The sequence below is a fragment of the Globicephala melas genome, chromosome 11 (assembly GCF_963455315.2).
Source record: "Globicephala melas chromosome 11, mGloMel1.2, whole genome shotgun sequence".
NCBI lineage: Eukaryota > Metazoa > Chordata > Mammalia > Artiodactyla > Delphinidae > Globicephala > Globicephala melas.
In genome coordinates, this window is record NC_083324.2 from 71,644,154 (window position 1) to 71,666,974 (window position 22,821).

General features: G+C 38.5%; 1 protein-coding gene across 4 annotated transcripts in view; it reads left to right on the top strand.

The window, feature by feature from the left end:
* POLH (DNA polymerase eta) overlaps window positions 1-22,821 on the top strand; it is a 29,726-nt gene that overhangs the window by 1,708 nt on the left and 5,197 nt on the right. For 3 of the 4 annotated variants that reach the window (XM_060307828.2, XM_030870611.3, XM_060307829.1), the window contains 8 exons: window positions 1,899-2,039; window positions 2,305-2,439; window positions 3,876-4,093; window positions 15,919-16,088; window positions 17,694-17,797; window positions 18,903-19,022; window positions 19,616-19,739; window positions 20,495-20,560. In XM_060307828.2, coding sequence (XP_060163811.1) covers window positions 1,903-2,039; window positions 2,305-2,439; window positions 3,876-4,093; window positions 15,919-16,088; window positions 17,694-17,797; window positions 18,903-19,022; window positions 19,616-19,739; window positions 20,495-20,560 — 1,074 coding nt within the window. In that variant the 5' untranslated portion in view covers window positions 1,899-1,902. Of the gene's footprint in view, window positions 1-1,898; window positions 2,040-2,304; window positions 2,440-3,875; window positions 4,094-15,918; window positions 16,089-17,693; window positions 17,798-18,902; window positions 19,023-19,531; window positions 19,740-20,494; window positions 20,561-22,821 lie in introns of those variants that run through there. The other variant, XM_060307830.1, reaches the window with a different exon arrangement.

Consider the following 22,821-nt stretch of genomic DNA (forward strand, 5'->3'; position numbering starts at 1 on the left):
GCCTGCGCATCCGGATCCTGTGCTGGGCAACGGGAGAGGCCACAACAGTGAGAGGCCCGCGTACCACACACACACACACACACACACACACACACACACGAATTCTTTCTTTAATAATAAACCAAAGATTATTGTCTTCCTTTTTCTCTTTTTCTTTAAATGAAGCCATTCTGCACCCAACTTCTAATCCCCGATGCCTTCTTTCAAAATTAAATAAATAAATAAAAATAAAAATCATAAGAGAGAGCTTATTAGAGAGAGCTTTTAGAAATCATGATGGCCAGGTCACACCCATACCAATTAAGTTACATGTCTGGTGGTAGAAGCCAGAAATCAATAGTATTAAAGGTTCCTAGGTGATTCTAATCTGTAGCAAAGTTTGCAGAGCCACTGCTTTAGTTTACTGAATCCTTTTAGATTTCTAACAATGTTAAATGAAAACGTTAGTCTGTATTCATTGTGTATAAGGTTTGTTCTTTCAGTCTAGCATCCATACCTTTATATATGTCTGTCTACAAATAGTATGTAGTATTGTTTTCTTTTTGTCTTCAAAAATTTACATGAATGGGTAGAAAATCACCTTTAGAACATCACAAATTGTGACAGGCCAGATCCACTGATGGGTGCTTAGTGGTTGAAAGTTTGAGGAGAAACAGGGTATTTGCATAGTCTCAAAGTATCTCTCCTAAGAAAGGAAAAAATAGTAACTTTACAGTGAGAAACCTAGCAAACACTATCTCAACTAAATGATATGCTTAACATCACCAGTATTAACACACAGTGACATCATGTACCTCCCAACATGATACACTGAGAAAAGCAGAACCCTTCCATAATATTCTTGCTAAAAATGCATAACCTCAGTCTAATCAAGAGAAAACATCAGACAAACCTAAACTGAGAGACATTCTCAAAGCAACTGAGTAGTTCCCTTCAAAAGTGTCAAGGTCATGAAAAACATGAAATGTCACAGATTGGAGAAGACTAAGGAGACGTGAAGACTAAGACTGGATCCTAAGCTGGATCCTGGAACCAAAAATGAACATTAGTGGAATAACTGGTAAAATTCAAGTAAAGTTTGTAGTGTGAATATTATACTAATGTTCATTCTTTAGTTTTGATAATTGTGCTGTATAAAATGTTAGCTTTAGGGGAAACTGGGTATAGGAGAACCCTACTATATTTGCAACTTTTCTGTAAGTGTAAAAGTATTTCAAAATAAAAAGTTTTAAAAATTCACATGAATGCTTTGATGTTATATATCATTTTCTGCTTCTCTTTTCCCTGAACTTATATTTGAGATTTGTCTGTCAACTAGATTAACTGTTGACTTTATCCCTCCATTGACGTGCATTGTGGTTTTTTTTTTTTTTTGCGGTACGTGGGCCTCTCACTGTTGTGGCCTCTCCCGTTGCGGAGCACAGGCTCCGGACGCGCAGGCTCAGCGGCCATGGCTCACGGGCCCAGCCGCTCCACGGCATGTGGGATCTTCCCGGACCGGGGCACGAACCCGTGTCCCCTGCATCGGCAGGCGGACTCTCAACCACTGCGCCACCAGGGAAGCCTGCATTGTGGTTTTGATTTGCATTTCCCTATGACTAATGATGTTGAGCCATTTTCATGTGACTGTTGACTATTTGTATATCTTCTTTTGTGAAGTGTTCAATTCTTTGGGGGGATGGGTATTCTTTAAAGCTTTCAATATTTATTACCTTTCTAAAGTTGTATCAGTTTATTATTTTCCTGCCAGCAGTATATGAAAATGCCTGTTTCATTATTGTTAGTTTCCATGTTCCCATGCTTATGGTAATTCAACAATGGAAGAATGGAAGTATAATTTTCTTTGGCACTTTTTATTCAATATCCTTTCTAACTGTCCATAAAATATTGTCTTACAGAAAAATGGCTAATGGACAAGACCGGGTAATTACTCTAGTGGACATGGACTGTTTTTTTGTTCAAGTGGAACAGCGGCAAAATCCTCATTTGAAGAATAAACCTTGTGCAGTTGCACAGTACAAATCATGGAAGGGTGGTGGGTATGTATCATAGTTATTGTTGTAACTCTCAACTACTGTTTTAATCTATAAGAATACATGGCAAAAAAAAAAAAAGAATACGTGGCACTATGCTAGGTCCTGTTTTGGGGGATTCTGAACTGCTATGTTTGAGAATGAATAGTAGCATCAGTGACCAAAAAGTTTATACTATTATGTTTATAACCTATTCATCATGTTAAATTTTAATTATTTTTGCTTGTGATCATGTAATATTTCTCTGTTCCCCTTTTTTTCCTAACCTTAGAATCATTTCAGTAAGTTATGAAGCTCGTGCATTTGGGGTCACTAGATACATGTGGGCAGAAGATGCTAAGAAGTTATGTCCAGATCTTCTACTGGCACAAGTTCGTGAGTCCCATGGAAAAGCTAACCTCACCAAGTAAGAAGAAAAGCTTGTTTAAGGGGAATGGAAGAGTTGGAAGCATTTCATGAGGCTAGGAACTCATGTTTCTAATTCGTTTTATGTAAATAACATCTGAAAAAGTTCCCTTTAGTCAGCTAAATTTTCAGTGTGGAATGAAAACAGATTTTAATATTGCGTTTTAGGAACAGTTCGGAATCATTATTACCTATAATAATTGCCACCCTTAATACCCTTTCAGTTCCTTAATTATTTAACAATTGGTTGTTATAATTAAAACTTAATTCCACTTCCCATGTTCTCAGGCCAAAAGTCTGAAGTGTTTGAAGTAATTAAATTGACTGTGAAACTAATAAGAGTTTTTCCAGAGAAGACTGAGTCAAACTCACATTCTAGTGCAATATCTAGAATTATTTGCCAGAACTGAACAGTCCCAAAGAAGCTTAATTTTTCTGTTTTTGAACTGAGCGATCTCTGCCCAGATTTTAGAAAGTTAGCCTTGGAATGGGAGGCATTAGTATAGGCATAGCCAAGTTAGAGGTAGATATAAGCCCCAGTCATTATAATAATCCTAATAGCTAGTGTATAGTGAACATATGTCATATGCCAGGCACTGTGTTAAATTCTTCATTGGCAGTGTCTCTTAAATCTCACATTGTTATAAGGAAGGTTCTAGTATTATCCCCCCCCACCCCCACCCCCACACACAAATGAGGGACCAATTTAGAGAGGTTAAATAATTTAAGTTCGCACAGTTAGGAAGTGGAAGACTGAGGATTCATTTTCAGATCTCCACGTTCTCACAGTACACTATACTGTGTGGGGTGGTGTGTGTAGGGATCATGCTTTGACTTGGGACTTGAGATACCCCTGAATTCACCTATCAATTAGAAGTCTAAAGGTGGAGTGTCATAGCCAACCTCACATTGGGATTATTGCCAGAAAAGAAGACAGATTTGACTGAAGATTAATACTGTAACCCTAAAGTAGAATTAATTCAGCTAATGGACATATGCTACGTTGCATTGAATAGAATTTTATGCTGGGAAAGACAGTGTAACTTCCCAGAAATATAGTTGACTTCAGAGTGTGATTTTGAAAAGCCACATGCCACCAACTTAAAACTGGATCATTTATTTTACTCTTAAAATCTTCATCAAATAATGAACAAAGGCAGTTTTAGAAAATTTAGGAATAAGTTTGTAGACCAGAGAGTTATTAATAAAGACCTGGTAATTTAAAATTATTATTTTAATAATTAACCTGAGATGCCAGGTTATAAAAATAAAAATATGATTTGCAAAAACATATATATACTTAGTTTATCAACTATTCTTAAAAATACCTTGGAGTGATTATACTTAAGAGTCTGTGAAAGAACACCAACTACTGCAATAGAGCATCCTTTCCTTGCTCTGTATGTGTGTGAGTATATTGTGCTCTCATGCTCTTAGGTACCGGGAAGCCAGTGTGGAAGTGATGGAGGTAATGTCTCGTTTTGCTGTGATTGAACGTGCCAGCATTGATGAGGCTTATGTAGACCTGACCAGTGCTGTACAAGAGAGACTGCAAAAGCTCCAAGGTCAGCCTCTCTCAGCAGACTTATTGCCAACCACCTACATTGAAGGGTTGCCCCAAAGCCCTACAACAGCAGAAGGGACTGTTCGGAAAGGTACTTGCATAGCATCATATTGCTTCTGCTTCCTGCCTTTGGAACCTGCTTTGCTTGGTCACACTGCTCCTTCTTGGATTGATTGAAAGGAAACTTAAACTACAACATGAATGAATCACAAGGACTCACATGGAAGGATATACAAATTCTTTTATCTTTCCAGGTTGAGATGTTGAGAAGCTGTAAAATCTGTATTAACATCAAGTTTCTCTTGAGACATAACTAGGGCAGGTTAAAGTTATCAGTAGAAGGCTGACTGCACACTTCCATTATTTGTAGGTTAATTTATATTATTGTAACTTGGTTCATAAGAAGAGTGAGCTTTTTTTTTTTTTTTTGCGTTACGCGGGCCTCTCACTGTTGTAGCCTCTCCTGTTGCGGAGCAGACGCTCCGGACGCGCAGGCTCAGCAGCCACGGCTCACGAGCCCAGCTGCTCCGCGGCCTGTGGGATCTTCCTGGACGGGGGCACGAACCCATGTCCCCTGCATTGGCAGGCGGACTCTCAACCACTGCGCCACCAGGGAAGCCCGAAGAGTGAGCTTTTTTAAGGGGACCTAAACAACAGGGAGTTGAATTACTCAAAATTTCTAATCAGTTATCAGGATAATGTCATCGATGGGCTGTTCAAGGCCTCTCTCATTTTACTTTACTTATTTTACTTCTTTTCCCCTTCATAGTGATTCCCCCTTCTCCCTTCCTACCCCACAAACCCTCTGGCACTCACTGATGTATATCTTCTTAAATATGTATATGTCTTTATAAATTGTACAGTGTTGCTTTGTACATGTGCTTTTAATTATTTTTATTTGTCTGCTGTTATCATTTTTCATTTATTTTTTATTTATTTATTGAAATATAGTTGATTTACTATTATATTACTTTCAGGGGTACAACATAGTGATTCATTATTTTTATAGATTATACTCCATTTAAAGTTACTATAAAATAATTGCTGCATAATGTATCCTTATTGCTTATTTATTTTATGCACAGTATTTTGTATCTCTAAAACCCCTACCCCTATCTTGCCCCTTCCCCTCCCCTCTCCTCACTGGTAACCACTAGTTTGTTCTCTCTATCTGTGAGTCTGTTCCGGTTTTGTTGTATTAATTTATTTATTTTTTAGATTCCACATATAAGTGATAACACAGTATTTGTCTTTCTCTGACTTATATAACGTGTGCTTTTAAAACTTGTGCTTTTTAAGCACGTGAAAAGGTACTCAACATCACTAATTATTAGAGAAATGCAAATCAAAACTACAATGAGGTATCACCTCACACTGGTCAGAATGGCCATCATCAAAAAATCTACAAACAGGGCTTCCCTGGTGGCTCAGTGGTTTGGAGTCCGCCTGCCGATGCAGGGGACACGGGTTCGTGCCCCAGTCCGGGAGGATCCCACACGCCACGGAGCGGCTAGGCCTGTGAGCCATGGCCGCTGAGGCTGTGCGTCCGGAGGCTGTGCTCCACAACGGGAGAGACAACAGCAGTGAGAGGCCCACCTACCGCAAAAAAAAAAAATCTACAAACAACAAATGCTGGAGAGGGTGTGGAGAAAAGTGAACCCTCCTACACTGTTGGTGGGAATGTAAATTGGTACAACCACTATGGAGAACAGTATGGAGGTTTCTTAAAAAACTAAAAATAGAACTACGATATCGGGGCTTCCCTGGTGGTGCAGTGGTTGAGAATCCGCCTGCCAATGCAGGGGACACGGGTTTGATCCCTGGTCGGGGAAGATCCCACATACCCTGGAGCAACTAAGCCTGTGTGCCACAACTACTGAGCCTGTGCTCTGGAGCCCACGAGCCACAATTACTGATCCTGCGCGCTGCAACTACTGAAGCCCATGCACCTAGAGCCCATGCTCCACAACAAGAGAAGCCACCACAGTAAGAAGCTGTGCACCACAACGAAGAGTAGTCCCCGCTCGCTGCAACTAGAGAAAGCCCATGTGCAGCAATGAAGACCCAACACAGCCAAAAATAAATAAAATAAATAAAGTTAAAAAAAAAAAAAGTTGTTGGGCTTCCCTGGTGGCGCAGTGGTTGAGAATCTGCCTGCTAATGCAGGGGACACGGGTTCGAGCCCTGGTCTGGAAGGATCCCACATGCCGCGGAGCAACTAAGCCTGTGCGCTACAGCTACTGAGCCTGCGCGTCTGGAGCCTGTGAGCCACAAGAGAGGCCGCAATAGTAAGAGGCCCGCACACCGTGATGAAGAGTGGCCCCCGCTTGCCACAACTAGAGAAAGCCCTCGCACAGAAACGAAGACCCAACACAGCAAAAATAAATAAATTAATTAATAAACTCCTACCCCCAACATCTTTAAAAAAAAAAAAAGTTGTTAAAAAAAAAAGAACTACCATATGACCCAGTAATCTCACTCCTGGGCATATACCCAGAGAAAACCATAATTCAAAAATATACATGCACCCTAGTGTTCATTGCAGCACTATTTACAATAGCCAGGACATGGAAGCAACCTAAATGTCCATCGACAGAGGAATGGGTAAAGAAGATGTGTTACATATATACAATGGAATATAACTCAGCCATAAAGAACAAAAATAATGCCGTTTGTAGCAACATGGATGGACCTAGAGATTGTCATACTGTGTGAAGTAAGACACAGAAAGACAAACATATGATATCGCTTATATGTGGAATCTGAAAAAAAAAAGGTACAAATGAACTTATGTACAAAACAGAAGTAGCATCACGAATGTAGAAAACAAACTTATGGTTACCAGGGGATAAGGTGGTGGGGGAGGGATAAATTGGGAGATTGGGACTGACATATACACACTACTATATATGAAATAGATAACTAATAAGAACCTGCTGTATAGCACAGGGAACTCTACTCAATACTCTGTAATGACATGGGAAAAGAATCTAAAAAAAAGAGTGGTTGTATGTATATGTGTGACTGATTCACTTTGCTGTACACCTGAAACTGATACAACATTGTAAATTAACTATACTCCAATAAAAATTAAAAAAAAAAAAGATGCAGTTGAGTATAAACTGCATTAATTTGCTGTGAAACAATGTTTAAAAAAAATTGTGCTTTTTAATTACATGATAGCACTGTTATTATAGGTCTCATTCTTAATTTTCTTTCATTGCTGATTTTATACATCTATTCATGTAGCTGTATTTATATGTAATTGATTTCTTTTAATTGCAGCATAATCCGTGGTATGGATCTACCATGTTTACAGACCCTTTTCCTACTGATGAGCTCATTGGTTGCTTCTCACGTCCTTCTGTTTATATGATGAATGTCCTCATTAATCCTCTTGGACATATGCAAGGGTTTCTCTGGGAAGTATCTTCAGGAGTGGACTGCTAGATTATAGGGTATACACATATACTTAGTTTCACTAAATACTGCCAAATTGCTCCCCAGAATAACTGTAACAATTTGCCCTACCTCTGACAGTACACAAGAATTCCTGTTTCCTCCATATCCTCACCAGCAATTGGTATTATCTAATATTTTAAAGTACCTGCCAATGTGATGGCTATAAAGGGGTATTTTATATTTTGGGGTTTGTTTTAATTTATACTTCTCTTTACTAATTGAGGTTGAGCTTCTCTTCATATACTTGTTAGCCTATTGAGTTTCTACTTTTGTGAATTGTTTATTTATAATCTTCATTCAATTTTCCATTGGATTTCTGCCGTTGTTTTTTTTTTTTTTTTTTGGAAGAGCTCCTTGTGTATCCTAGTTGTTGGTCCCTTGTCTACTTTTGACTCTTCAAATATCTTTTCCCAAGTCTGTCATCCATTAACTTTTTTTTTTTTTTTTTGCGGTGCGCGGGCCTTTCACTGTTGTGGCCTCTCCCGTTGCGGAGCAACAGGCTCCGGACGCGCAGGCTCAGTGTCCATGGCTCACGGGCCTAGTCACTCCGCGGCATGTGGGATCTTCCCGGACCGGGGCACGAACCTGTGCCCCCTGCATCGGCAGGCGGACTCTCAACCACTGCGCCACCAGGGAAGCTCTAGTGACTTTTTAAATTAAAATTTTTGATTTATATTTTCTGCTTCTTCTGAAATCTAGAATCCAGTATGTTTTCCTTTTTCTTTCTCCTCTAAACTTTTAACTGATGTAATATACATAAAGTATATAAATTGTACGTGTACACCTTGAGTGATTTCACAAAGTAAACCCACTTCTGTAAGCAGCACCCAGATCAAAAAATGTCAGAATTCTAGAAGCCACCCTTGCCTACCCTCCCAGTCGTTATCTATTCCTCTCCCCCCTCTCCTATATAACCACTGTCCTGATTTCTATTTAGCTTATTTTTGAACTTTATAAAATTGAAATTATGCAGTATATACTTGAGTCTGGCTTCATTCACTCAACATTGTCTTTGTGAGATTCATCCATTCTGTTGTATATAGTTGAGTTTCTGTAGTATTCCATTGTATGAATATACTACAATTTACCCATTCTACTCTTCATGGATATTTGGGTTTCTTCCAGTTTTGGACCACTAAGAATAGTGCTGCTATGAACATTTTTGTAAATATCTTTTAGTGTGTGCATTTCTGTTGAGCATATGACTAGAAGTGCTCAGTTATGTGGTTTGTCTGTATTCAGCTTTAGTTTGCCTGTACTCAGCGTTAGTAGATACTACCGAAAGGTTTCCAAAAAGGGTATACTGATTTATAATTCCACTAGCGGTATATGAGAGTTCTAGTTGTTCCACATCTTTTTCAACACTTGCTTTTTTCTCTTTTGCTTTTTAGCCATTTTGATGAGTGTATAGTGATATCATATTATGGTTTTAGTCTGCATGTTCCTGGTGTTAATGAAATTGAGCACCTTTTTGTAAGTTGATGACCATTCTTCTTTCATGAAGTGCCTGTTTAAGTATTTGCCCATTTTTTTGGTTTAATTGTCTTATTCATCTATAGGACTTCTTTATGTATTCTGGATATGAGTCATTATCAACTATATGTATTGCAGCATCTTCTGGTTTGTGGCTTGTATTTCACTCTTTTTTTTTAAATTTTTTGGCCACGCCGTGCGGCATGTGGGGTTCCAGTTCCCCAACCAGGGATTGAACCTGTGCCCCCTGCAGTGGAAGCGTGGAGCCCTAACCATTGGGCAGCCAGGGAATTCCCTTGTTTTTTACTCTCTTAATGGTGGATTTTGATGAATAGAGGCTCTTAATTTTAATTTGGTCCAGTTTGTCTTTTTTTTTCTTTATGGATAGTATTTTTTAAGGTCTTCTTTACCTATTCAAGATCATGAAGAAACTCTCCTATATTATTTTAGAAGCTTTATTGTTTTGCCTTTTACATTTAGATTTACTATCCATTATGTGTGTGTCTGCAGGATGTGAGGTAGGGATCAAGATTCCTTTTTTTATTACATGAGTATCCAATTATAATATCCTTATTAAAGCTTTACTTTTTTCTATAAAGGTCTTGTGCATTCATTATGTTAGTTCCTAGATGCTTTAATTTTTTTTAATTGCCATTACGATTTTGTGTTTTTTTCTATTATATTCTCCACTTGGTTATTGATGTGTAGGAGAATGATAAGTGATTTTTTTTTGGTAAGCTTATCTTTGTTTACTTTATCTGCCTGATAAAAACTTGAGATATAATCTGCATGAAAGTGCTTTAATAAAATGTACTTGATGGTTAAAAATATTTTCTTAGGGATTTCCCTGGCAGTTCAGTGGTTAAGACTACTGCAGGGGTCACGGGTTCAATCTCTGGTGGGGGAAGTTCTGCATGCTGTGTGGTGTGGCCAAAACAAAAATTTTTCTTAGACTAGAATTAAATTAGGGCAATTAAAACTTGCTTTTAATCCGGGTCTTATTATTTTTTTTAATCAAAATATTACGAAAGTGGAATTCAGCTGGAGTTCACAGAGCAAAGATTCTGCATCTAGAAGCTTTTTAACACCTTTTCATACACATTTTCTAGTACTTATGATAATGGCTATATTCAAAACAATGTATCTATTCTCCCCTTCACTTGTAACATGTACTTTAGCTTTATTTTGTAACATTATTCTTATTTATTTATTTTTAAAATTAATTTATTTTTTATTTATTTACTTTTGGCTACACTGGGTCTTCATTGCTGTGCATGGGGTTTGTCTAGCTGGGGTGAGCAGGGGCTACTCTTCATTGCAGTGCGCAGGCTTCTCGTTACGGAGCACAGGCTCTAGGCACATGGGCTGTAGAGCATAGGCTCAGTAGTTGTGGCACATGGGCTTAGTTGCTCCGCGGCATGTGGAATCTTCCCAGACCAGGGATCGAACCCGTGTCCCCTTCTCTGGCAGGCAGATTCTTGACCATTATGCCACCAGGGAAATCCCAACATTATTCTTATTTAGAAGAGCTCTTTTAGTGAAAATCTTTGAATGTTGGACGTTAACCAAAAGGATACAAATCTATAGCAAGTTAACTTCTTGGGGGACTTGTCAGGGCATATGTTATTACTTGTAGAAACTATACAGATTTGTTCAGAAAAAGCTCCAAGAGTGTTTAGTTTATTTCTAGTTACAGTGGTGAATTTTCCATGGGTTCCATGTTTTAAAGTAAGATGTAAGATATTAAAGTTTAGTTTTGCTGTCAACAGTTGTATGATGCCTTTTAATATGTTGTATTGAAGGGTAGAGGTGGAACTACCCAGGGAAACTTACGGGAAGGACCATTGAGGAATTATTTTATTCTCTGATCCTGATAGCTGAGTTTATCAAGGTGGAGGCTGCAGAGCTTTTAGTTCTTTAGGGAGAATACAATGGACAATGTAATGTGCCACTTAAAGGAGGCAAAGTTATGGTACATTTGCCTTTATTGATTTATTATTATTATTCTGGGATCAGAGTAAGGAAGGGTTTTTTGGTTTTGTTTTTTGTGTTGTGTTTTTGTTGTTCTTGGATTTTGGGGGGGGGTTGTTGTTTGTTTTTTTTGGCTGTGTTGGGTCTTCGTTGCTGTGCGAGGGCTTTCTCCAGTTGCGGCGAGCGGGGGCCACTCTTCATCGCGGTGCGCGGGCCTTTCACTGTCACGGCCTCTCCCGTTGTGGAGCACAGGCTCCAGATGCGCAGGCTTAGTAGTTGTGGCTCACGGGCTTAGTTGCTCCGCAGCATGTGGGATCTTCCCAGACCAGGGCACGAACCCGTGTCCCCTGCACTGGCAGGTAGATTCTTAACCACTGCACCACCAGGGAAGTCCTGTTATTGTTTTTTTTCTTTCTTTTTTGTCAGGGGGCTTAGTTTTGTGTACTACATTTTACTGTGTAGCTAATTTTTTTAAATAAACATTTGGAATTGGTTTTATAATACTTTATTATTTCCTTCCTTCTGCTGACTTTAGGTTTTGTTTGTTCTTCTTTTTCTAATTCTCATAGGTAGTAGGTTAGATTGTTTATTTGAGATTTTTCTGGGTTTTTCTTTGGTTTTTTTTTTTTTTTTGGCTGCGCCACACAGTATATGGAATCTTCGTTCCCAACCAGGGATTGAATCCATGCCCCCTGCAGTGGAAGCGCAGAATCTTAACCACTGGACCGCCAGGCAAGTCCCTGAGATTTTTCTTGTTTTTTTGAGGAAGGCCTGTATCTCTATGGACTTCCCTCTTAGGACTGCTTTTGCTGCATCCCATAGATTTTGTGTGGTTGTGTTTGGTTTTATAGTACTTTAAATTATTTGCTGTTTAAGGGTTTTTTGAAGGCTATATGCCCTTTTGAAAATCTGTTGAAAGCTGTGGACCCTTGCTTGCCTCAGAAAAATACATATCTACATGTAAAACAGTTTTGCATGTAGTTTTCAGGAGATTCACAGACCCACTGAAACCTACACACCTCATATAAGAACTATTATTACACGTTACATTGGTTTTGGAGGGCAACTCATTGTTGAAGAGCTCTCTGGTGAAGATGATGGTACATACCTTTGTTGGAGGTCAAATGTTACTTCAAATGGACATGCGCCTCTTCTATACCTATCTTTCTTACATTTTTATATAAAATGCCAGTGTTTTAAAGAAATCTTATTTCTGTATGAGGAAATAAAAGGTATTCATATATGAAGGAAAAAGTTGCTTTATTGTGTCTAGTTTAAATATTAAGCTTCGAGATGCAGTGATATCTTATTATTTAGAGTGCTCAGAACAGTACAATGTCTAGGAAATGATTTATGATGATATATCATACTCCTGAGTCTTCATATGATGTGTGTAATATAAAAAAAAAAACCTCATAACAGAAATTAGCTGATCTAAGTGCATATACCCTCCCAGAAATTGTTTTTTGTGGATGTGACATATTTCAAAGCTAGGGAAAAGGGTCGAGGTATTTGTGATGTTTTTATACTGAAGTTCCCATTCAACTTTACCATGGTGCCTCTTAATGGGTCCTACTCAGCCATGCTGCATTTGCAACTTCGTTTTTTCTGTTTCTGAAATAGTTATGTGTGTGGAAAGTTTAAGTAGTAAGATTAATTAAAAATAACTCAAAAATTGTCAGAGTGAAAACTTACCCTTCAGGGCCATTTTGTAACTGGTTTGTGTTAGCTAAAGAATTCATTTGTTCTCCGTTTGCTTCCTCTTAATTCATTTATTTCTAAGCAAGTATTGAACATGTGAATGCATATAATAAGAAACAGTTGTGTAGTGGTATAAAAAAATATAAATCAACTATCAGGGATTTCCCTGGAGGTCCAGTGGTTAAGACTCCGCACTTATACTGCAGTGGGCATGAATTTGATCCCTGGTCAGGGAACTAAGATCCCCACATACCACCCGGAGCAGCCAAAAAAAAGATGATAATAATAATAAAAATAAAATTAAAAATTAAAAAAATAAATCAATTAACTGCCAGAGTTGAGAGCTGTAAGAGTTGGCTAGACTGCTTGCAGGCTTTGACGAAGTAAGCCGCCATATTGTAAGAGGGCCTTTGGAGAAGCCCCCATGGCTATGCTCTGAGAGCTGCCCTCTGCTGACAGCCAGCAAGAAAATGGGGACCTCAATTCTACAGCCACAAGATGATAAATTTATTTATTTTAATTAATTTATTTATTTTTGGCTGCATTGGGTCTTCGTTGCTGTGCACGGGCTTTCTCTAGATGTGGCGAATGGGGTCTACTCTTTGTTGCTGTGCGTGGGCTTCTCATTGCGGTGGCTTCTCTTGCTGTGGAGCACGGGCTCTGGGGCGTGGGCTCAGTAGTTGTTGTGGCTCACGGGCTCAGTAGTTGTGGCTCACGGGCTCAGTAGTTGTGGCTCACCGGCTCTAGAGCGTAGGCTCAGTAGCTGTAGCGCACAGACTTAGCTGCTCTGTGGCATGTGGGATCTTCCCGGACCAGGGATCAAACCCACATCCCCTGCCTTGGCAGGTGGACTCTTAACCACTTTGCCACCAGGGAAGTCCCCAAGATGATAAATTCTGCCAACAACCAGAGGGAGCTTGGAAGGCACTAATCAGCTCATAGCACAGAGGAAGGTACACCTGTTACCAGTATAGGGACTTCTCTTTTGTAGTTATGGTCCCTAGAGTTGTGGGCCATAGCTAGAGGTTTATCAGTTTAATTCCGAAGTTTTGGCATAAATTACCAGTGCTCACTCTTAGAACAGTTCTAGTCAAATGCAGGTGACATGCCCATGTTTATAGAAAATCCTAGGGAATCTACTCCCCCTCCCAAAAAAAGAACCTAGAATAAGTGAGATTAGCAAGGTTGCAGGGGACAAAGTCAATATGCAAAAATTGATTGTATTTCTATATATTAAAATTTAAAATGGGAAGTTGACATTTAAAAAGGAATAGCATTAAAACCATAAAATTATTAGAGATATATTTAACAATATATATGGAAAAACTAGTTCAGTGAAAACTACAAAACATCACTGACAAATTAAAGATGAAATCAATGAAGAGACCATGCTCATGGACTGAAAGATTAAATAATATTAGAGTTCAAATCTCCCCAAATTGACCTACAGATTCATTGCATTCTCTCCAAAATCCCAGCAGGATTTTATAGAAATTGATAAACGGATTCTAAAATTTGTATGGGAATGCAAAGGATGTGGAATAGGCAAACAATTTTGAAAAAGAACTAAGTTGGAAGACTTAACACTACGTGATTTTTAAGAGTTAACTATAAATTTATGGGGACTTCCCTGGTGGTCCAGTGGTTAAGATTTTGCGCTTCCACTGCTAGGGGCATGGGTTTGATCCCTGGTGGGGGAACTAAGATCCTACGTGCCGCACGGTGCAGCCAAAAACAAACAAACAAAAACCACAAACAAAGAAGTTTGAGGTGGCCTAGGCAAGAATGAAGAAAAGCTGAATAAAATACAGTGGGTTGCAATGGATATGTGAAATATTTTGAAGTGGGCTTTGGTAACTAAGTAACTATAATAAAGGGGAATAAAAGAAAAGAAGCCAAGGGACTTACCTGGTGGTGCAGTGGTTAAGAATCCTCCTGCCATCGATGAGGACATGGGTTCGAGCCCTGGTCCATGAAGATCCCACATGCCAAGGAGCAACTAAGCCTGCGTACTGCAACTACTAGAGCCCGCGCTCTGCAACAAGAGAAGCCACCGCAATGAGAAGCCCGCACACCGCAACGAAGAGTAGCACCCGCTTGCTGTAACTAGAGAAAGACCGTGGGCAGCAACGAAGACCCAAGGCAGCCAAAAATAAAAATAAATTAATTAATTAATTTTAAAAAAAAAGAAGCCAATATTAGATTTTAAACCTTTAAGAGAAATAGGGAGTTGTTTGGGAAAGAGAACCTTTGGGGAGGAAGATATAATAAAGGTTGACTTTAGTAGTATTTTGTTTGATACTGTAATGAAAAATTCAAGAAGACTTTTTCTGTAGGGAGGTAGAAATAAGGGATTAAAGTTAAGAGTTTGGGGATAGAGATTAAGATTTGCATGTACTTAGCATAAACAAATTGAAACATAAGCCAGTACCAGTTCACCAAGAGAAAAAGCATATATACAGAGAAGAGGAGAACGTTGCTCTGTATCTGCAGTTACAGTGTTAGAGGAGGGAGATAGACCAGCAAAGGACAGAAACAGCAGCCCTCAATAGCTGGAAAATACTTCCTTTTATGTGCTCATCTTCCTCCTCTTCTCCATATATGTGACCCTTCACTCTGCCTCTCCAAGATATTTTGAATTTTCTTGCCTTGTTCATACCTCATTACAGCCTCTTTAAAACAGCATGTATATTTCCTAACTTCCTTGTTATATAATACTTTTAAAATGTTTTTCAAAACTATGACTAGTTCTAAATTGGATAGTAAGGTATTTTCAAAGCCCTAAGGTACAAAGCTACTTCTAATTTAAATAGTTTGTCAAGAGAATAAATCTTCTAGTGCCTCTGATTGGACTTAAGGTATTCAACTGGAACCAGTCTCTAAAAATACATAAATGCTAACTTAAGTTTATACTGAAGCGTGCGATAATTCTGAATATTTTCTAATTGAGTAACTTAATAGAATTTTTGGTGATGTGCAAGGGAAGTTGGAAGAAGAAAGTTCAAAAACTGGAGAGAGAAAACAGATGTACTTTTAAATCATTACTCATGAAAGACAATACAAAATATTTGTTGCTTATTAGAGCTTATAAGTTTCAGCCTATGCTGGGAGATAAGGCTGCTAGAATTGGTATGAAGGAGAAATTTATCTCTGTTGTGATACTGAATAGTCTTCTAAAACAGCTGCCATTTTTGGTGAAAACCTACATATGTAAAGTACCTGAAATCTAAGCATTTCTGCATTAGATAACACAAATAAAACCCTGATTTTTTAAAAAAGAAGTCTAACTGTTACCTCTCAACTTTTCAGAGGAAATGCGAAAACAAGGCTTATTGCAATGGCTTGATTCTCTTCAGACTGATAACACCACCTCTCCAGACCTACAGCTCACTGTGGGAGCAGTGATCGTGGAGGAAATGAGAGCAGCCATAGAGAGGCAGACTGGTTTTCAGTGTTCAGCCGGGATTTCACACAATAAGGTGAAGGCTAATAGTAGATTTCAAAGAGAAACACAGATATCTGTAGTTAAACACAGCGGGCATAGAAACAAACAAAAAAAAAAGAAAAACAAAAACAAAACAAAAAACAAACAGCCAGGATAGGTATGAGTGGGGCATTTAAATCATTACACATATACTTTGAAATGGGTTTCTACTTAAACTTCATGGTGAAGACCAAATAAAAACCTAAGTAATTCTTTATCATGGGGATTGACATTACACATGTACTTTCCTAAGAAGCAGGCTGAAAATTTTGCTGGAAATGGTTATTTACATAGTTGTATCCACAGTATTTCCTTAATGACTGAACTATCCAAAGAAAGGAGGAGGCAGGACTTCCCTGGTGGTCCAGTGGTTAGGACTCAGCGCTTTCACTGCCAGGGGCCCTGGGTTCAATCCCTGGTCAGGGGACTAAGATCCTGCAAGCAAACAAAGAAAGGAGGAGGCTAGTAGGAACCTATTTCTTTCCTTTTCGGTTGCTGAATTTTCTAGTATTATCTCACTTCTTATGTGGAGTTCTGGGTGTTCTATGCTTTTGTTCTGTGCTTTTTGATTAAACTGCAGTGTGGCCCTGGGATCTTCATCCCCTTTGGTGTAGACTCAGTAGTTGGGCAGTGGCTGATTATTTCTAGTTACTACCTTCTCTCCCTCACTCAAGAAGAGGAAAGTTCTGCACTGCTCAGCTTGTGGGATCTTAGTTCCCCAACCAGGGATTAAACCCCAGCCCACGGCAGTGAGAGCACCGAGTCCTAACCACTGGAGCACCAGGGAATTCCCAAGAAGAGGAAAGTTGCCAAACTACTCAGTAGAGTTTTGGGGTTTTTTTTTTTCTGGTTAGGTGGAGGGAGGGGAAACAAAAGTCTTAATGTAATAATTTAAACTAGACTAAATGTGGCCTAGTAGAAGTTTCAGGGAATCTCCAATGAATCTGAAGAGTGATTTTATATTTTTCCTACCAATTATAAGTTGTTAAATGATACCACTGAAGTACCTTATTCTTTGAAAAGACTTCTCAAGGGTTTTTTCATTTTGAAGTCTTATTTAATATAAGAAGATGTTTGCTATTGGACAATGACTTCGAGCCCAGTCTTTATCACAGATGCTGAATGATGGTAATCTGTATTAAATCCGGGACTCAAAATGGACTAACCATTAATCAAGAAATGTATATAAATGGAGTAGGGTAAAATGAGTTTGTTTTAGCATTTTCATATGGACATACTAAGAAGTGCATCTTAAGTCTCTTCTGTAGCTTCTCTACTTTTTCACCCTCTTGAAATAGGAAAACCTTAAGGAATAGATGAGGGTGGAATAAATGACTAAAGAAAGACTGAGAATGGAAGATGTGGAAAGGACAATGAGGATAATGATAGTGGGTCATGTTTTCCACTGTGGATATTGTGGGACACCAAGCTTTGGAGATGTCTTGAGTTTCTGGTTTTGGTTTTGTTTTTAACGTGGAAACCATTAGTTACAGCCCTTAAGCTGTGCCGTGTGTATGCGTGTATATGTGTGTGTTAATATTCACCAACTCTGTGTGTGGGTGTTGACAGTAATGGGGTTTTTATACTTTCCATGCTCCAGGTTCTGGCAAAGCTGGCCTGTGGACTAAACAAGCCCAACCGGCAGACCCTGGTCTCACATGGGTCAGTCCCACAGCTCTTCAGCCAAGTGCCTATTAGCAAAATGTAAGTATTCAGGGAGCACCTTAAATTTCACTTCTATATATGTGAAGGCCCTCTCTGGTTGTAGTTTCTTCTGTTCCTTAAGGATTGGAGCCAGGGAAAATAGGTACCATGGGGACAGGAGGGAGATGACACAGAAAATTTTACAAACATGCTGAGATTTTTTTCTTAATGAACTTTCAATTCCGGATTATCTGTGGAAGATACTTAATCCTGAATTTTAAAAGAATGAACTGTTTTTTAGCTATATGTTTAACTTCCTTCTAGGTTTTTTACTCAAGCCTGTTACTAAATAACAAATAGGAATTTTACTTCTTTTCTTTGTTCTAGTAGCGTATCAAGCTGTTCAGGGCTACTGAATTGCTCCCAAATAAAATTAATAACTAGGTTGTGCATACCAATAGTGTGTCCTTGACAAGGGCTTATAATATTGTTGAAGGGACAAGATATATCTGTTCAAAGCAATAGTGAAAGTGCTATCATCAAGACTATATGTGAGTAACTGCTAAATGAATTGTACAGGTAGTTACCAAAGTTCATAAAAGTCATCTGAGAAGGACTTATGAAAAAGGCATGGGAGAGTCAGATGAGAATAGAAGAGAAATACCAATTTGGAGACTGTTTTGAGCACCAAGAGGGAGAAAATATATTTCCAGTGAACTGGGACCATATTGAGGAAGATAAGTGATAGAAAAAGGACTGAACAGAGAGGTTGAGGACAGATTATTAGACATCTCAAAGGCCAAGCTGAAGAGTTTTTTTTTTTTTTTTTTTTACTATATTCTTAAATATAAAATGTTTTAGCTATGGAAGGGGTTTGTTTTGGAGGTGGAATTTTAATCCCTAAATGGGACAGTAGATCCTGTACAATTGAAAGTTTTATACACAGTTGACTTGATAACTAATTAATGACTTTACCCTTGTGTTTATGCTATGGTTAGTCTTCTTCCCAGGCCCTAACTTCCAGAGTACTGAATTCCCAGAGTCGTCTAGTCTTATGCTAGAAAATCAATAGTTTACAGGACCAATGTGTGTTCTCATTTTCCCTGCTAACTAGATATTTATGATGCGACCTATAAATCTTTTGTCTTTTTTTGGTTGTTGTTAGCCGTAATCTTGGAGGAAAGCTAGGGGCTTCTGTCATTGAAACCCTGGGGGTAGAATACATGGGAGAACTGACCCAGTTCACTGAATCCCAGCTCCAGAGTCATTTTGGGGAGAAGAATGGGTAAGTGATTCCTAATACTTTTCAATCATAACCTTTATGGATATGCTAAATTCAAATGTAGACAAGAGCATCAGGTAAAATCTAGACCTATCTTTAGGTTAATATTTGCTCCTCGAGGTAATTGCATTCGTCCTTTTGCTTTAAAATATTAAATCATTATAACCTATTAGTCTAGTTTTTTTCACGTGCCTAAATAGGTTGGTAGATAGGAGCTGTTATTCTGAAGCTCTGATATACACATGCCCAATATTTATGTGTGCTAAGATGCTGTTGTTCTCTTAAAAATCCTTGTATTTTTGCTTACTAAGTACCAAAAATACTTGGGGATATGAAATATGTGGCTTAGTTGGCACTTTTCCCAAAACACAAATGATGACTTGGCTTTAGAAAGCATAATGTGTTCTCCTCGGCAATTTATCATTACTGGAATTCATTGGGAAGGGCAAGGATTCTGTTACGGGTGAGGTGTACTTAATTTTGAACAAATTTTTCCTTTTTCATGAAAGGGATAAAAGGTAGTATAATATAGGTATTTTGTTTTAACAAGAATAATCATTTGCTTTCACCTTAAACTTTTTTGCTGGTTTCATTAGATCTTGGCTATATGCCATGTGCCGGGGGATTGAACATGATCCAGTTAGACCCAGGCAAATACCCAAAACCATTGCCTGCAGCAAGAACTTCCCAGGAAAAACAGCTCTGGCTGCTCGGGAACAGGTAGGCAGACATTCTTGACAGAACATTGACTCTTTTAAGGGAGTTGGTGGGTAGGTTTTGGTAGCTGTGGAAAGTTAGATGGGACCTTTATGCTGTAAAATATGAAGGAAATAGAAGGTTTTTTGTGTGCTGAAAATTGATTAGTTTAACTTGGGATTTTTTTTTTATTATTATTTTTTCCCTTTCTTCCATCTGAAAATAAATAGAATGGAGCTGATTGAAGTTTGAAATGGAATTACTCATTTTTTGTTAGGTGAAATCTTAGGAGGCCAGGATATTGTGCCTCAAGTTTGTGTCTTTTTTGTGTGTGTGTGTGGTACGCGGGCCTCTCACTGTGGTGGCTTCTCCCGTCGCAGAGCACAGGCTCCGGACGCAGAGGCTCAGCGGCCATGGCTCACGGGCCCAGCCGCTTCGCAGCACGTTGGATCTTCCCAGACCGGGGCACGAACCCGTATCCCCTGCATCGGCAGGCAGACTCTCAACCACTGCGCCACCAGGGAAGCCCACTGTGTCTTTTTTTCTCAGAGCTGGAACATGCCTGAAATTCACCTGATGGCATGCCAGCAGGAAAAGAATGAAAGCTCTTGAGCTAGGGCAGGTCAGAGTACTGTAGATTTCTATGATCTGGGGATTGTTACAGGGGAGACTTTGTTACACACTTCCATTTTGGGGAGAACTGAACAAAACCACCATTTAGTTCTATAATAAACCTAGAGTCTTTAAATGAAAGATTAAAGTCTCAATACTTTTTTTAGGTACAATGGTGGCTTTTGCAATTAGCCCAGGAACTAGAGGAGAGACTAATCAAGGACCGAAATGATGTAAGATTTTCTTTCTTTATTCCTGGGGTGAGGTTTGGGATTTAAATACAAGTTGCTCCTTACCTTATGGAGTAGAAACAAAGATACAAAAAGATACCAGCTGGAAAATTTTAAGAAATCTTTTATCTTTTCCCATAAAACTGCCATAAAACTCAGTATGATTCTCAAAAGCCTGGATCTGTGAACGTAAGACCTGACTACCCCTGTCTCCCTCATTACCATTTGCTTTTACTTTTTTGTATATTATCTAAATGTTACTGCAACTCTGAATATACAGTGGATCTTCATCAGAGTACAGAACCATTAAGCAGGACATTTAGGGTTTGGACTGTAAATTATTCGGCTTTAACATAGTCCATGTGACAAAGAAGTACTCAGTTTTAGAGACAGAGTCGTAGGTCAAAGATGAAACATCTGATTGGTTTATCTTCTCTCTTTCAAAAAAAAAGCTCTATTGATACATATATATATATTTACATACCATGAAATTCACCCATTTATAGTATACAGTTCAGTAGTTTTAGTATATTTCAGAGTTGTTCAACTATTCCATAATCAATTTAAGAACATTTCATAACCCAGAAAAGAAATCCTATACCCACTAATAGTTACTCCCCCAGCCCTACGCAACCACTAGTCTGCTTTCTGTCTCTATAGACTTAATTATTCTGGACATTTCATATCTATGGAATAATATAATATGTGGCTTTTTGTGTGACTGGCTTTAAATCTTTCAATTAACATAATATTTTCAAGGTTTACCCATATTGTAGCATCTATCAGTACTTTATTCCTTTTTATCACAACATTCTATTGAATGGATATACCACATTTTATTTATCAATTCATCAGTGAATGGATATTTCCACTTTTTGGCTATTATGAATAATGTTGCTGTGAACATTCATGTACAGATTTTTGTGTAGTCATGTTTTCATTTCCCTTGTATATATACCTAGGAGTAGAATTGCTGAGTCACATGGCAACTCTATGTTAGCATACCAGACTGTTGCTGCACTATTTTACACTCCCAGCAATGTAAGAGGGTTCTAATTTCTCTATATCTTTGTTATTGTCTTTTAAAAAATTTTTAGTGGGTGTGAAGTGGTATCTCATGGTTTTCAGGTGCTTATTGGCTATTTTATTTTCTTTGGAGAAATGTCTGTCAAGATCCTTTGCCCATTTTTGAAGTGGGTTGTCTCTTTATATTGAGTTTTAAAAGTTCTGTGTGTATTCTGGGTATAAGTCCCTTGTCAAATATATAATTTGCAAATATTTTCTCCCATTCTGTGGATTTTATTTCCATTTTCCTGATGGTATTTTTTGATGTGTCCTCTCCAGTTGAGACATCAACTGTATACTATCAGGAATCATCTATAATTACCTGTTTGCCCCTTTTTAGCTGAGGTGGTGGTAAATGTTCTTTGGGAGGCATCGTAAAGAGGTTGTGTTATGGGTCTATTTGACTTTTCCCACTAGGTGTCGCTCCGTTCTCATCTCTTTATTCTCTAACAGTCAATGACCTTATGTCCTATCATCTCCCCCTAGCTCACTCCCCTCTAGACTCCACTTGCTGGCCTCCTCCCCATTTATTTAACACACCAAGTAAATTTCACCTTCCCCTTCTCCCCAACTCCCCTGTCATATCAGCAGCCTCCATCACTCCCTGCCTTACTCTGCTTTTTTCCATGGCACTTTGTGGTCATTCCTATTACATGCCTACTTGTTTATTATATGCAGCTCCTACTACAAGGTAAGATCCAGAAGGGCCTGGACTTTTTGTTCTCTCCTGTATCTCTAGATAGTGCCTGATACATAGTAGGCAGTCAGTTATAGTTGAACGGTTTTAGTCAACAAGGACTTGTTTGTAATTGCCTATTTGTATTCTCTCGAGATATACAAATCTGTATAAACTGTATTTACAAAATGCACAAAAATACAAAATGTATTTTTACCTAGAAGTTGGTTGCTGCTCTTGGTTTGTCTTAGGGGTGTTTCTTCTCACTAGAATCTTTCGATTTTGAGGGGATCCCTATGTATACTTTTTACCTTCTTGCCTCGACCTTTATTTCTTAGTTTGCTTTGCATCAACAGTATTCAGGTGCTTAGACGTCACTGAAAAGTGTATCAATGATCATGCTCTCTAGAGGCAGGCTCACTACACTTTATCTTCTATAGATGGGCTGTAAGGAGGCGCTAGTGGAAACTACTGCTGTTTTTTTTTTGTTGTTAAGATTGAAATATTTATGCATTTAACAAAC